This window comes from Juglans regia, chromosome 7 (assembly GCF_001411555.2).
Source record: "Juglans regia cultivar Chandler chromosome 7, Walnut 2.0, whole genome shotgun sequence".
NCBI lineage: Eukaryota > Viridiplantae > Streptophyta > Magnoliopsida > Fagales > Juglandaceae > Juglans > Juglans regia.
The window spans coordinates 20,331,947-20,349,207 of NC_049907.1; the positions used below are offsets into that span (position 1 = coordinate 20,331,947).

At 35.8% G+C, this 17,261-nt stretch overlaps 1 protein-coding gene and 1 pseudogene across 1 annotated transcript; one reads left to right on the forward strand and one right to left on the reverse strand.

Annotated features, from left to right (window-relative positions):
* The first annotated feature begins 6,942 nt into the window (after positions 1–6,942).
* Positions 6,943–7,324, forward strand: LOC109004047 (annotated as a pseudogene).
* A 7,319-nt stretch (positions 7,325–14,643) lies between these two features.
* On the reverse strand, positions 14,644–15,995 carry LOC109004056 (glycine-rich protein 23-like). Its single transcript, XM_035691790.1, has 2 exons — positions 15,346–15,995; positions 14,644–15,304 (listed from the first exon to the last, which is right to left on the reverse strand). The coding sequence occupies exons 1-2, from the start codon at positions 15,868–15,870 to the stop codon at positions 15,038–15,040; spliced, it is 792 nt and encodes a 263-aa protein (XP_035547683.1). The 5' UTR covers positions 15,871–15,995; the 3' UTR covers positions 14,644–15,037.
* Positions 15,996–17,261: the final 1,266 nt, after the last annotated feature.

The following is a 17,261-nucleotide window of genomic DNA, read 5'->3' on the forward strand; positions in this document are numbered from 1 at the left end:
TCATTTTTTTTCCTTCTTTCATTGCACGCCCTCAAAGCTTCAACTTTTGTCAAATATTTTTCACATCATATTAACACAAAATAAATATAAACACTGATCATATGAAATGTGTCTTGAGGGTTTAGTCCGGTTTTACACAAAATTAAAAATAAAAAAATCGTTTGTAATGGTGATTAAGAATAAGGTCATCTGCTGGGACAAATGGAGATAAGAACACTCGTTGAGTTGCTTCACGTTCTCGTTGTCGTCGATCCGCATTGCTCTGGTGAAGGGTTGGTTGCTGCTGAGACCGAGACTGCTTAATGTTAGGCTCGCTTGGGTTAGGTCGTGGTGGCTGAATGTTCATGTGTTTCTCTGCTCAATAGAAATATACTTCTTTGGTTTTATCAGATGATTTTATCATATAACGAGACTAGCTTTATTACATTAGTGTAGAAGTTCTGGCTTATGTTTATTGGCTTATTTTTATTAGGGGTTGTAAAACGCCGCGGAACAGTCGGACCGTTCCAAAGAGGAACTGTTTGGAGAATATTGGAAAAACTTTCACTTGCTGGTTTGATCGCATTAATGCATGTGAAAGCTTTTACGTGCCTGGAAATGCTTTATCGATTCCATACATATTGTTTCATACATTCATCTTTTTTTCTTTTTTCTTCTTTGCTTTCTACGTCAAAAAGCTAGCTAGATAGGTACGTATGTACTCACAAATGGCATGCACGTATGTCACTCTCGCCCACAAACAAAAAAGCGTGAATGGCTGATAAGATTTCTTTGATCATTATTAGGTCATTATGATGATCAGCAATTAAATGCGCGCATGGACCACGTACAAATATTAATCCCGTCTTGGAAATTTCTGAGCACCAATCACATGATCATGACTAGTAATTTATTAATTAATTATATATTTCTTAGTTTGTTCTTTGCGTGATCTCACACTCACACATATATGAAATTAGAAAACTTTAAATATTTTTTAATGATTTCATCCATTTAATTAATTCCTTTATTGAACTTTATCCTTTCTAGATCTTTTAATAAGGATGCATGCGTTGCATATTAAACAATAATTACTAAAGGACTCGATAATTTGTACAAATTATATATATATAAATATATATATACTAGTAAGATGTTACGTGTCTGAGGCACGTATGCGCAGTTCAAAACACTAATATATTTTATTAAAATAAAAATAAAGTACATATATCTTATTATTTTATTACTAATATATATCTTAAAAGCTATTGAAAGATAGACTATTTATAAATTATTATAATATTTTCCTATTATAATGAATACGAAAAGATAAATCTACATAAATCTGTTTTCCTATTATAATGTATTTTTAAATTGGAAATTGAATTCATGATTATTATTATAATAAATCTACTTTATTAGCATATTTAAAGATATTAATAGTGGAATAGAAACTAACGGAAACCATAAAAGTAGCCATAAACAGAATGTAAAGGAAAATACAATTGTATCTCTGTGTTCTGTAATTATTACAAACGGATGGAAAATTAATGAAAACCAGCATATTCCGTTAAAACAAGAAATTTCTGTTAAAATAAGAAACTTCCGTTTCATAGGCTCTTTATATATATAGAGATATCCTTTCGATCTCTTTTAATAAGGATGCATATTGGGTCGTTTTTTTCGTTTTGAGTTTTAATCTACAAAATATTATTATTCGATATATATATATATAGGATAAATTCGCCCTTTGATAAATTATTAATAATATTATTAATTCTTTCATTCTTTTTTATGAGGATTATTTTGTTTATAAGAAGTGGGCTGTCAAATATATATTGGTTTACTCTATGAAACGAATTGAAGACACTGATCAAATTCTTTTTCTCTCTGATCTAATTAAAATTATATATCTTCTATTTTCTAAAGTACGGGCAAACTTTTATTTTTCTAGGATGGAAGCGCCTGGATGCCCGGCCAGTAGCTTGAAAATGTATGAGAAGTACGTACTCTTTTTCCCAAAAAAACAATAACAATATTATGGAAATTTTTTGTATATGAGCTGAATCCTATTAGTTCAGGACAAGTACTACAATTATAAAGAGATTATATAAAAATAATTTTATAAATTGATGTAATTCTATGTGATTCGATAAAGAAAATATTATATATTGTTTTGTGAAAAAAAAAAAAAAAAAAAAAGCTAGCCCTTATAAACTAACGTGTACATGCATGTAGCTCTATCGAACTTTCAGCTAGCTAGCTCGCTCTTTTCTCTTGCAGATGTAAAAGGACGTGGGGACCCCATGCATAGTATCATGGAGACAAAGCCTGGCCTGGATCATTTTCACAAGCACGGAGATCGAGCAGTGATTGAGGATATGATGTTGCTTTGCTTTCTCTGTGTTCTTTAATTCAAATTTGATAAAAAAGCATGCAGAGAATCCACCAACTGTAATTTTCCAAGGGCTCTTCAAGTCAAAAAAAGGGGGATTTCTTTCGCAAGCAGCCAAGCAAGAAAAAGCCACCACCTCGTGCCCATCTCCCTCATATATAATTCAACCATCACCCGCTTTATACATGCATTAAGTATTTTTTCAGGGTTCCTTTTTCTCTGCAGCATGCATGACCAGGTCGCTACCTCAAGTTGAATGGTTGTTTTAGTTTTGAAAATATTACCAAACTAACCTTCGTACAGCTTATAAAACTTGAAAACCACATGCATGATTTTATGTATGTTCAACTAGATTTTAACCCTGTACAGTACTACTAATACTTCAAGACAGGCATGTATATACATGATATATATATATATATATATATATTTTAGTCACTTGGCTTTGGAATGATTGCAGCTTCCAAGCTCCTGATCAAGTGCTGAAAGTTCAACAGTGTGTGTGTGTAGGGAAATCTGTGGAATTTGAATGATAAGAGAAGGGGCAATTAGGTTATTCTAGTGGAATCTGCTTTATCATTTAAGTTCATAGCGTGTTTCATACAAAATGTTTCTTTAATTACTTAATTTCAAACTGTTTGAGGAATAATTTAACATTACTTGTGAATAAGGTCTTGAGCATGTTTATAAGGAATGAATAATCTTCTCTTGTAGAATCGGTTTTATGAGATGAGTTAGTCTCATGAATTTTTTAATGGTATCAAAGCCTGCCACAGGTTGAATGGGAGACCATATTACTTATCCCGTGCAAGGACCAGAAAAAATACTGATCTACACTTGAGGGAGGGTGTTGAGAAATAATCTCACATTGCTTGCGGACAAGGTCTTAAGTATATTTATAAGGAATGAGCTAACAATCCTCTCTTATAGAACCGTTTTATTAGATGAATTGGCTCCATAAATTTCTTCACATACCTCTTCCATCCATATATCTATACTGTATATATACCCAAGTTTTCTTAACTCTTTCTGAAGTCTTTTTTTTTTTCCCATACTTGGTGTTGAGTCCGTTTCATGGATATTGATCTCCTGCAGGTGACTGGGGGGAGCTGGTTTCTGGTTCTAACTCAATGGCAAGATCAGCAGGCAGCAACGCACCTTTTCATGAAAGCTCAACAAAATCAGTAGCACTAGTACTAGTGCTATTTCTGGGGCTTTTCTTGCTTGTTACTCTCTTTCATCGATGTCCTAATTCAGAACTCCCGAAGATCAGGTCCAAGTTCGCTCCTCATCAGTTATCCTTGCCCAGACAACTCCTCTCGCTTCCTCGGCCTTATTCAACAGATGAGCAGTACTCCAGTACAATGGAATTGCATCCAAAACAGACAAAGAATTCCACGAATCGACAGTATGAAGTTGCTGCTCATGATGTTCCTAGTGGTCCGAATCCTGAATCCAACTAGTAAGCAATATATATATATATATGGCACCTTCAGGAAATATAGTTCAGTATATATCGGAATAAGCAGTGTTTGATCTATATATATATATATATATATATATATATATATTAATAAATATGTATTATCCATCAAAATGTGTTTAATTTCCCCTTTCAACCTCATCGATCTTTTTCTTCCTTGATTTGGAATGTTGTACATTAATTAGCAATATATATAAGCTGAATATATATCATGTGTTATATGCATGGATCAGTACTCTGTTATAAATTATATGCGTTTGATGTGAAAGATCACCTCGTCGATTGGAAAAGGATCGAAACATAATCATGAATTAAGCATAGCCAGTACTATTGGCAATTAATTAAAGCTTCATCGATCTTCTTCTTCTTCATCATCTTTAGTTATTTTGCCTCAAGCAATGGAGGGACTCCATTAGTACTACTTATATATATATATATATATATATATATATATATATGGTAATTAATTGATATTTGCTAAGTAAACAAAAAACGCGATACTTATAAGGTTACTATTTTTGTGGCTGGAATCTAATAGTACTTTGTGGTAAAGTTCAGACAAGGTACTTTTAATTAGATGCAAAATATGGCATTTCGTGTTGGATATACGTGTCATTCTGATACAGACAGACTTACTTTGGTTTTATCCTTTTGAATATATATATATATATATATATATATATATATATATATGTGTGTGTGGGAAAAATGATATTTTATCCATTCAACTTACTCTTCATTTTAAAATTTTATGTATTTTAATTTTTTTTAAGGAAATAACTATTAATGTATCAATATTTTTTTATATATTTTATAAAAATATTTTAAAATAATAAAAAAATGAATAAAAAAATTAAAAAAAATCAATTTAACGTAACACTTACTTGGAGCGATGTTACTTAGCTATATATAAATATATATATATATATATATATATTTATATATATAGAGACACACACGACACACACATTAGGCCATGGTTTTCTGCATGATTTGTCGTCCAGCACGTGGCCCAAGATATCTGACAATCAAAAAGTTGTGTTATTATTTGGTCATAATTATAAGGCTTCTTTCTTTCTTTCTTTCTTTCTTTCTTTCTTTTTTTTTTTTTTTTTTTTTTTTCATCTTGAAATTTTTGGTCCTCCTCCCTTACGTTTATGACGTGTCATATCATTAAGGTTGTGTTTAGATATTGAAGTCAGTTAAATTGAGTTGAGTTAAGATGATAAAATATTATTAGAATATTATTTTTTAATATTATTATTATTTTGAGATTTGAAAAAATTGAATTGTTTATTATATTTTTTGTTGGAATTTGAAAAAATTATAATGATGAGTTGAGATGAGTTGAGAGGAGTTTGACAACCAAACGAAGCAAGTCTTTCTTATTCGAAAAATGATTTGTATTATTTTAGGTATATAAATCTCTCGCTGTTTCTTTAAAATAAGTGGAGTATATACAGAACGCACGTTAAAAAAAACTCAGTTTTTCATTATTATAAATCATACTGTTTTCTTTCAAAGGGACAGTTCTTACAAAACCCGAAATATGTATAGCATTAATCACTCAAATGTTGAAACTTAGGTCCTGTTTCAATATAGAAATGGTTTCGTCTCGTCTCATCTCATCATTATAATTTTTTTAAATTTTTACACAAAATATATTAAATAATTTAATTTTTTTAAATTTAAAAATAATAATAATATTAAAAAATAATATTCTAACAATATTTTATTCAACTTTCAACTTTTATTTATAACCATCTCAACATTCAAACGGGATCTTAAACTCATGGATACATAGAACCATCAAAAGTATTTTTCCATGCAACAAATTTATAAAATAATGTTAGATACAATGATTATATGGTCTACAAGTTTTATACACTCATCTTGAAAAAAGTAGAATCTACTATTAAATTCATGAGTCTCAAATTTAATTATCTTATTTTTTTAAAAAGAAAGCACAAAATTTACACAACCTAAAACTACAAATATTATTTCTTAAGTTTATATTATTATACAATGGTGCGCGGAAGGCCGCTAGTTTTTCAAGTCCTAATATTAAATTTTGCAAATTAATTCTTAGTAACAGCCGAAATAATAATAATAATAATAATAATTATTATTATTATTATTATTATTATTATTATTATGATGCAGTTATCTCTGTTCTTTTCCCCGTTTCTTATTTTCAAGTCACTCTGCGTGTGACCTTAGCGATGAGACCCATGAGATTGTTCATAGTAGATGTCAGATAAGGACGTCTCGACGTGATACTTTTGTCGTGGCAGACAAGAACGACGACCTTTTAAACATCAAACTTTAATTTGTGTACAGTTTCCTTGCGAATTACTTACATTTATCATGCATAGTTAATGTAATTTAGTTGTAATTATAATCACATCATCATCACGAAACGCATTGCGCCATCCATGCACAGCCTATAATTGGCAATATTAATTATTGAAGAAGTTATAAAAAAACATGTGATTATATCTTTCTTAGAATTTTAAAATTGTATAACCTTACTTACCCAAATCATTTTGATCGCGCAATATTCAACTTGTAATATTTTGCTCTTTTGTTTCTTTTATCTAAACATTATGGATATACAGATCATATAAATTAAATCAGATCATTCTTTAAAGTGGGATTGGCCGGGAGGGTCGCTATCTCGTTTGGTTATACAGTTCAGATGAGATATTTTGTTGAAAGTTGAATAAAATATTGTTATAATATAAATTTTTAATATTATTTTTATTTTGAGATTTGAAAAAGTTGAATTATTTATTATATTTTATATGAAAATTTAAAAAAATTATAATGATTACATGAGATGAGATGAGATAATTTGATTTTGTGTAACCAAACCAACCATTAAGTATCATGTCTTGACCCTAACTAGTGATTTAAGTTTTCTGCTTCAATATCTAAGACATGAATGTGGTACACTCTGCGCCCAAAAGGTCCAAAAAATAAAAACAAAACAAAAACATGCATGTTTTCGCTCTCCTAATTAGTAACAAATGTAGTACTCTACTACCTATCACTCTTACTCATGATGATCTTGACAACACAAAAGATGGAAGCGACATTGAATCATGCAAGCACAAAAGTTCAGAGGATCATGATCCAGCCGCCGATCAACCTGATTTTCAGGTTCCTTCAGAGTAAAGCTCGCATTCAAATATGTCTTTTTGAGCAGCGAGACCTGAGGATTGAGGGCCGGATCATTGGCTTTGATGAGTACGTACATGAATTTGGTTCTGGATGATGCTGAAGAAGTCAACGTTAAGAAGAAGAGCTAGCAGAACATCTTTAGGGCGGATTCTTCTCAAGGGAGACAACATAACTCTGATGATGATCATGATGAACACGGGAAAATGATGGTGATTCCAGCAAACGTATAAATCGGGTTATGTTGCCTTTTCAATTACATGGAGGTCTAGCATCCTCTGGTTTACTGCTATATACATGTTAGATGGAAATACTGGACGTCGACATGTATGATTAATCAACTATTTATCTTTGCCTACATCTATGGACTAGCTAGATGCAACTGTTACTCTTTTACATGGTTTGTGCTGCCTTCTGCAAGGTTGGCTATCCTTGTATTTGCATTTTGAGAATCTAGAATATTGGTCCATAGACCAAAAAAAAAAAAATTTGAAAAAAGACATTCATGACTCATGCATTAAAGATGAGCCGAAAGGGCCAGTAGGGAGTCGATCGACAGGTATTTAATGCAATTTATAAGGAGGCTCATGGTTGTTATAATTATTAAGGAGTTTAACTTATTTAAAAAAAAAAAAAAAAAACCCACCTTTGATCGATCTTTGATAAATTATGAGGATGAACTTGCAGCTTGCTACGTTTGGATGTTGAAGTAATATCAGATAATCTATGAATAGTAATAAAAAATAATAAATAGTTTATAAATAATAGTGAGGTAGTCTGAGATGATCTGAGATTACCTCACTAACTAAATATAGCCGATCTTCATGACGACGGAAGGAATTTTGGTGGATGACATTTTTCATTGTATTACCTGCATGTCATGATGATCTAGATCTATTAATAATTTAATATATTAGGAATATCTTCAACCTAAATGTTGATATATATAATTTCTTATAAAAAAACAAAAAACAAAACAAACAAGGCATTATATAGTAATGTATTAACTCTAGATCAGTTGTATATAATCTGAGACTCCTCCACAAAAGATTAATTTCATACAAATAGACGCAATATGAACTAATGATCAGCAGTACCAGCTATAACTTTCAATATTAATGTGGAACAATGCTACCCGTGGTGAAAATACACAAGGCTAGGGCAACATATTGCCTGAAAATGCTAGCTCCGTACGTATTTTAATGAAGTCTTGAAAAACACACTAGTATTGGATTGGATCAGGATAACACTGATCAATATAGTGTAATGCTCTAAAAAATACTACGACCTGGAATAAAAGCACCATGCGCAGGAGATATCATCTAATGAAGATATTGAGTAATAAGTCCTTTTTTGTAAGCAACTGAACAAATGCTAATCGGCCTTAACTTGTCAAAACTTCTAGTTTCTGGAACTTTCGAAATCAAGACTAAGTAGGATGAAGTGAAATATCGAGGAAGTGGAGTTCCTCTAAAGAAACCACTTGCCGCCTCAACTAAATCCTTCTTGATAATCTCCCAACACGTCAAATAAAATGCCGAGCCAAATCCATCTAGTCATGGACTGCTAGTTTTAGGAATAGAGCTAAGAGCAACTTTCACTTTCATTTCTGAAGGCTCCCTGCATAAAAAAGAATTATCATCTTCATTTATAATTTTAGAAATTAGAGGACTTAACTTTGGCCTTTCCCTATCCCCCGACGTCGTAAGAAAATGTCGAAAGCATCAGACTGTCCCTTCATGGACCTCTTCTAGAGAAGCCAGAAACGAACCATCTTATAGTGTCATTGAAGAGATTAACGACGACTTGTGTCGTTGCTTAATGACGGCATGGAAAAAACTAGTGTTATGATCCCCTTTCACAAGCCATTTTTTCTTTGCAAGTTGAGCAAGCCTCACCTCTTCTCGTCATTCCCAAGTCTCAAGTTCCATCTTCGAAGCTAAGAACTCCAATTCCAAATCAGAATTATAACCATTTTGCATATGGCTTTCTAGAGTTTCTAACCGATCTTCCAGGTTCTTAATGTTATGCTCAACACGTCCAAAGACATGAATATTCTAATGCCTCAAAGCCCCTTTCAGCTTCTTTAACTTAGTCACCAACTAACATAGCCCCATATGCTCCACTGGTACCGACCATACCTCACTCACGACAATGATTCGAAAGGGACTTTGAGAAAATTATCATGAGAGCACCACATATTTTGAAATCAAAAAGGAAGAGGACCATATTTCTCCAAGGATTTAGAAAGCTGCACCACCATCGGACAATGATTCGATGTCTTCCGCCTAAGATATTCAAGCAAAGTAGACGAAAAACCATTAGTAAAATCTACATTAGACAGGGCTCGATCAAGCCTCGCCCAACTCCTCGTCGGACCCTCATGTCCATTATACCAAAACATACGTCCACCAAAAGAACTCAACTCTATAAGACCACAAGAATTCAAACAATAATTAAACTCCTCCATTGCCACCAAGGGACACAGATTCCCCCCAATCCTCTCCTCATCTTCCCTTATAGCATTGAAATCTCCAATAACTAACCAAGGAATAGAGTGTAATTGTAACCCTTCCATTTCGGACCACGGCCTCCTTCTTTCAAAACTTCTACACTTTGCATACACAAAAGTCACCAGAGTTCTCCTACCCTTCAGAATAAAATAACCCGTAATCATTTGATCTGACATACTAATCAACTCAAAAGCCTGAGTCTCCTTCCAGAACAACCTTAAGTTTACCTCCAAAAACTTCATTTGAACAATAACTTTCAAAGTTAAAAAAACTAGCCATATGGTACATCCTTTCCTCCTGATCGAAAGGTTCCATAACAGCCAAAATGGAAATCGCCTATTGTCTAACCAAACTTTTCAACATTTTCTTCAACATACCTAATCGGCGCACATTCCAAACTAGAATTATATCGGTCATAGATTAAGTTTTGAAGGTCGGGTTATCACCCTTTGGGACTGCCTTACTACGGATTCTCTGATTCCACAAGCTAGACGAGAGGCATGTTTAGATTAGAATCTGAAGCATAACCCTTCTCCAAGGCTAAACCATTGATGCCCCCTCAACTTCCTTATCCAAAAAATACTTCATGTCAACCTAAGTCCTACTTTCCTGTTCCAGTAATTCTGAAACAATATCAATATGACCAACCAAAAATTCTAGCCTTCATTCAAAAAAAATATCAACTTCTTCTTGATCCAAAGAGGAACCATGCGCCAACCTCATTTCACTATTCACACCCTCCACACCTGCATTTTCTTTATCTCTTTCGTGTAAGTTATCAATTACTGGACCTTTCATTTTCTCTATTGCCACTTGATTGTTGACAAGATTACCATCCTCAAATTCCTTACTAGTTACGTTGCTCCCCTCACCCTGCCTTATCAAAACCAACCGATCCGCATCCTGACATTCGCCGATATCCTTATCCCTTCCAAGAACCACTGTGTCTTCAACCACCTTCACTACTAGTTGTTCTTCAACTATAACTTCATCCTCGTGTATTCGAGTCTCCACAACCTTCTCCCTCCATACTTTTTTTTATTTTCCAGACCCTGCGCCTTATGTCCTATCTGCTTTCCATCATCGAGCCGTTTGGCCTTTGTCTCTTCTGCATGACAAACCACAGCAGTATGTCCTTGATGTCTACACCTTGAGCAATAGAAACTAGGCTTCTCATATCTCGCTTCTTGCCAGATCTGCTTGGAAGAAGACACAACAATAGGAAAACCCTGCACTGGTTCCTCTTTTAGATCTATTTCCACACACATCCTAGTGCCAGTGGCTCGCGTCTGATTTATAGTAGCAGTCCCCAAATAACGTCCAAAGCAACTCGCCAATATCTGAAGGCAATCAGTCCAATACATATGCATGGGCAAACCTGGAAGAAAAATCCACTGCGACGCAAAGGATGGATCCGACTTGAGATCGAAATCTTTCGTCCATCTAAATGGCCTAATAACACATCCACCAATAACTCTCCATTCTCTTGCCCAACCATGAGAAAAATCTCTTTCATTTGTCATTTGAATCAGAACATGATGATCATCCATAAAACTTACAGTTGGAATTTCGAAAAGCCCCTAAGATTTTATCACCTCTAGCCGAATCACATCTATCGACGGTCTTGCACATAAAAACTTTATCACCAGAGCAAACCGTATATCCTTTACAGCCTTAGATAATCCAGGCTCCGTAACACACAAAAACTAGGCTCTCCATTTATATTTACCGGGTATCGCATCGGTAGTCTGTAAGAAGAAGACGCCATCGGTTTAACCATCACCTGCAAGTACGACTTCTTCCATGCCCCATCAAAGGGCCTTGCTGGAGAAGGATTCACTAGAGGGGTGGTTGACTCTGTCATTGCCTTAGTACCCTAGGTGATGAAAACGAAAAAAGACATAAAACAGGAAACTTTTTTCAGTGAATCCTTACTTATGTTTGCAAAAACCAAACTAATTTTATATAACAGCTATATATGAATCTTTTTAAGAAGGTCTGATTTGGTTATACAAATCATTTCAACTCATCTTATCTAATCATTATAACTTTTCTAAAGTCACACACAAAATACAATAAATAATTCAACTTTTTTAAATCTCAAAATAAAAATTATATTAAAAAACTATATTCTAATAATATTTTATTCAACTTTTATCTCATCTCATCTCATATGTACGTGTAACCAAACGAGCTGGCTTAGTCGCTTCATCATTTGCAATCTCTTCCTCTTCATAAAATACTATCTGTGGATTTGGTATTATTATTGTTGCATGGTAAACTAATTACCTACGTTTTATCTATTTATATAGAGGCATGCATGACCCTCCAAAATTAATTTCTTAGCTCCTAGACACTTCTTTTGACTTGGTTGGTTGTTCTAAAACAAACATATGTTTGAGATTATAAATGGGAAATATTAGAATTATTAATATTGGTCTCCAAACGTGCGCGTATGTCCGTGTGAAATGGACACCACACAATTCAAAAGGGGAAAGAAGGATTCATATTACACTATACACACTCTTCTTTATCCGGCCTCTCACTCTTATCTTTCTTTCTTTTTAATTGGGGTGAAGCAAACGTCAAGAATTTCACTACAAGAATCATGATATATATGTAGTGTGCTAATTTTACTGTCGGGCGAAAAACCTAATTCGTCGTGATCAATAAATCAAAGGAAATGTTAAATTAGTTTTTGGAATTTCTTTTGCACATGTTTATAGCAAACTATAGCTAAGAAACTTTTGTATTTGAAGTAAAAGTTATATCTAAAATAATTTTATAAATATACATCTTTCAGGAAAAAAAAACTATACAATTATAAACTTATAATTAGTCTGAAATTAAATTTAAGGTTTGTATACTTTTATTTTACATAAGTACTACCACACATGCACAAATAGAGAAACTAACTAATGTATTTAAATCCTCTAATATGATCCATTACAAAATACATTAATGAGTTGTGTTAGAGTTTTAGAGTCTGACACATTTAATTAAACATAACAGGTTTGAGTTGATCTATATGGTCGAATATTTATAACATGCCACGACACAAACATAACTCTCATACCCCTAAATGTCGTTATAGTTTCGGGTGATATATTGCATATATAAGCCATAAGTTCTTACATATTTGGGATTACAAATAGTCAAGAGTTTCTGTTCAAAGGGCATGGAAAAGCAATTCAAATAACAGATAAAGGCCAGAAGGTACTCTTGCGCAAAGATATCTTTCCCGTGATGCAATGTGTATCAACATTACTCGTTAATTTCGCCACTATCTGACACGGAGACAAAGCTAGTAAGCCCTCTCTCTCTCTCTCTCTCTCTCTCTCTCTCTCTCTTGTGGTTTGGATTTGCCGCCACCGGCATCGTTCTAGCTACCGTCACGCACCTCACGCCAATAAGCCTCTTCGTCTCATTGACCAGTCTTTGTTCTTCCTCTCTCTCTCAGTCCCTAAACCCAAAGCTTTTGGGTTCGAAACCTACATCATCCCCGTCCATGCCACAACACCATATGTAGCCAAAAGCACCTCTGCCTTCCTCTCTCATTTTTTCCTACATCGAGCACCCCTCCTCATCTCTCTCTCTCTCTCTCTCTCTGAGTCACTACCAGAACCCTAGCCTCACCAGCCACCACCACCACCACCACCACCTCAGGCCGATCAATCTCCCATCCCCTCTGTCGCCTCCCCCTTTCCCCTTATCTCTCTGTCCCCATCACTCTTTTCCTCTCCCATTTTCTCTTTGCTCGTAGCTCTCACTCCCTAAAATTTTAGGCCTCCGACCACCCAACCTTTGTCATCCCTCCTTTCAGCTTTTGTCTCAGTCACATGAACGTAGTATAGGTTCCAAATCATAATTGTTCCTTTACAAGCATGTTGAGACAAGTGACTTGTGGATAATATTTTGTGGTGTAATTTAAATATATTCTGGTACTGTTATTTAGCTTTAATGACTTCCCTTTTTTTTTTCACTGTGAATATTGCACACCATCTTTTTGCATGTACGCTTACACTTGTTATCACATTGTGCGAGAGGTGTATGACCCGTGTGGCCAACATCTCAACATTATAGATTACACCCAATCACATGTGAGGATCCAGGGACATCAGTACAATGAGTCTCATTTTATGTATCTATCTCTTTCTCACTTGACATCCTCAAATTTAGATAAGAACTTGAAGAGATTGTGATCCAATTTTAATTATAAGTACAACATTTTTTGCTTAGAGTTAAAGATTCAAAGCTGAAAACTCACGTAAAGCTAGGAAATTGAATTACACTTGTATATATATTTGAGCAGTTAATATCCACATATTCTTTGAATCCAATTTGCGCTCCATTCATTCATTCATTCATCTGCCAAGAGAGGCACATTAATTCCATATTTATTCCCGAGCCATGTCGACTGTCCTAGCTAGTTTCTGAACCTGGAAAAACTAGGACCAAAGTAGTTCGAAGAACTAACTAGGATTTCAAAACAAATCAATTTTTTAAATCTGCACTCACACATTTTCCAAATCTACATATAGATATATATGTACATACATACATACATATATATATATATATTGTTCAAAAATGAGTTGCAATATCAATGATTTATAGATTCTTCACCTCTCTAATCCGCCGGAGTAGTTTCGACTAAGTTAGCATTTGCAATAAATGTGAGAGAGCTTATAAGTCATTGGTGGGACAGTTTGATCATTACAGCCAGATCATCCTTGTTCCTGTCTAGCATCATATTGTGCAGTACTGGTTGGTTGGTTGGTTATTCATTTTTCAATTTAATGTTTTTCTGCATGCCGTACTACTACTGGTGTAATGATTTACGACCTTCTTGCTCATCATGCATGCGATTTCTCCTTCTATTTTAATGGTAAAATCAGAGGCTAGGTGGAGTACTGGTTGATGATATAATTGCATGCTCTCAAGAACTTTAGGAGTACTTTAATATATATATATATATATATTTATATGAGAGATCATAACATAATTATTAGATACTACGTCTGGCCGTCATGTAAGTAGCTAGAGATCAAAACAACAGCAAAATGAAAAAGAAATAATAAAACCACGTGATCTCTTGACACCAACAAGCTAGCGAGACTTGGAATTACTTTATTCATCACAAGGGAGAAATTACAGGCTTATAATTATTATAATATGCTTGCAACAGGATCGAAGCTAGCTGCAACTGCAAATGCTGATACATAAGAGATATATCTTAGATATATATTATATATTAAGCTGCATCGCGCGCTTTACCTTCGAAAGTTTCGATCAACATTAATATTGCTCAAAGTTAAATTTTCTCTCGACTAAAATAGAAGAAAGTATGACCAACACAACATCATCCCTTTATGAATGAACACGTTATATATCACTCCTACGACTTAAAACAAGTCAAGAACAACTGCTGTGCATGGTTGCCAGCTGCAGATCAGCGTTCTTCCAAACAACTAGTACGTACTCGATCTAGTGTCCACCTCCAAACCCAGCACCACCCCCACTACCAAAACCACCACCAGCCCCCAAGCCACCACCTCCACCAAATCCACCACCTCCACCGCCACCAAGTCCACCACCAACACCTCCACCTTTGCCAAACCCTCCTCCCGCTCCAAACCCTCCCCCAGAACCTGCACCACCACCAAGGCCTCCACCACCCCCTGCACCACCACCAAGACCTCCGCCACCACCTGCACCACCTGCGTCCACGCCTGCGCCACCACTGGCTCCGCCCTGTCATACATCACCGTACCGCATCACCAGGCCCGCCGCACACCGGCTCCGCCAGTACAGGCCATGCCAGGCTCACACGCACTCAGGTCACCTCCACCACCTAGACCCCCACCACCACCAGCTCCTCCACCAATGCCTCCACCAGAACCACCACCAAAGCCACCACCAGCACCACCTCCACCACCTAAACCACCCCCAGCTCCTCCACCTAGACCACCACCCCCACCAAGCCCACCTCCACCACCTAGACCCCCTCCACCACCAGCACCTCCACCAAAGCCACCACCAGCGCCTCCACCAAGACCACCACCACCACCAAGCCCACCTCCACCACCTAGGCCGCCACCACCACCAAGGCCACCGCCACCACCTAGACCACCTCTTCCAAACCTTCCATGTCTAAACCCTTTCCCAAAAATCCCACGACCTAGACCTGTCGTCTTGTACAAATGCGGACGGTGAATCAAGTGCTTGTCATCCTCAACCCCTCCAACATCAGCCAACACCAAACCACTCGCAAGGAAAGTGCACAAGAAAAAAACCACAAGACAGCCAGAGAGAGCCATCACTGGTAGCTCAAACAAAGAAGCCAAAGCAACAACGAAGGCCACAGAAGAAAAAGATCGAAGAAGAAGAAAATTAGCAAGCTGCAGAGCTCACTGTGAAGAGGTGCTACGAACGAGTATATTATATATAGCGAAACGAGAGTTTAAAACACTAACAACAGAGGCCCACCATTCCCCAACTGTCACGCCCGGATGATGAGTAAATGAGGCTCATCTGTAATTGGACAGGTTATTTATTTGTCCAACTGTCCTCTCCCCCAACACGCTAGCTCGGAAATGAAGGCACTGTTTTGCATTATATTTGGCTTTTGACTTGTAGACTTCCATCAATGTTAAGCTCGTATATATTTTGGTTTCACTAGTTTTTCATTTTCGAAAGAAAAAAGAGTCAAACCCGGCCGCTGTGGATTGGCCAATATTGGAGATCAACTTGAAAGCTCTGAACAGATCAATTTCAATCTTCAACCCTAAGTTGCTCTTTTTTAGATGGCTTTACTGATATCATCATTAATGCAGCGAATAAACCATGTGCCTCCAGCAACACTTTCTTAATATTTCATGTCTCTCAAGTCTCTCATGACCCTACACTTTTCTTTTCTTTTCTTTTTTGGATAAACAGTGCGTACCCTTACATTCTTTTTTTTTTTTTTAAATAAATATGTGGCTATAGATCATGAACAAGCAGATAGCGGAAATGCAGTCTGGGATATATAAGGGAGCGAATTATGTGATATCCTTTTTAGTTATTTATTTTTAGCCGCTACGCTGCACAGAAATGACATGGATCGATCATCACCTATTCAGATAAGCTGGCCGGAAGTTATCGATCGAATCTTCACAAGATAATTAGGGTCTTAAGTAGCATGAATCCATGCATATATCTATCTCTATTATATAAGAGCCTATCAAACGGTTGCAAACGGAAATTCTTGTTTTAACGGAGCTGAAACACTTGTTTTAACGGCTATGAAACGGAAGGTCCCATTCTCTCGAAGCTTCTCCCCCTCCCACTCTCTCACTCTCTCTCAATCTCTGTATATTCTCCCCCTTCAGACCTACTCTCTCTCAGCTATCTCTGTTTTTCGCCGATTCTCTCTAACCCCCAACCTCCATCTGCTTTCTCTAGCCCTCACACACTCAGACCTACTCTCTCTCACCCTCGACCCTCCTCAAACTCACTCTCTCACATCTCTCTTTTGTAATATATTTTTCGTCAGAAACCAGTGGTCTGTCTCTCTCTGTCCTCGCGATTCTTCAATCGTGTCTCTCAAATCTCCTCTCTACAAATGTTTCCCGTGCTTGGTCTCAAAGAAAATGAAGAAAACTGCAGCCTAGGTCAGCCAACGAAAAACACGGTTGTTCTTCACGGGAAAGGTGGAGTTTTCTTTTTT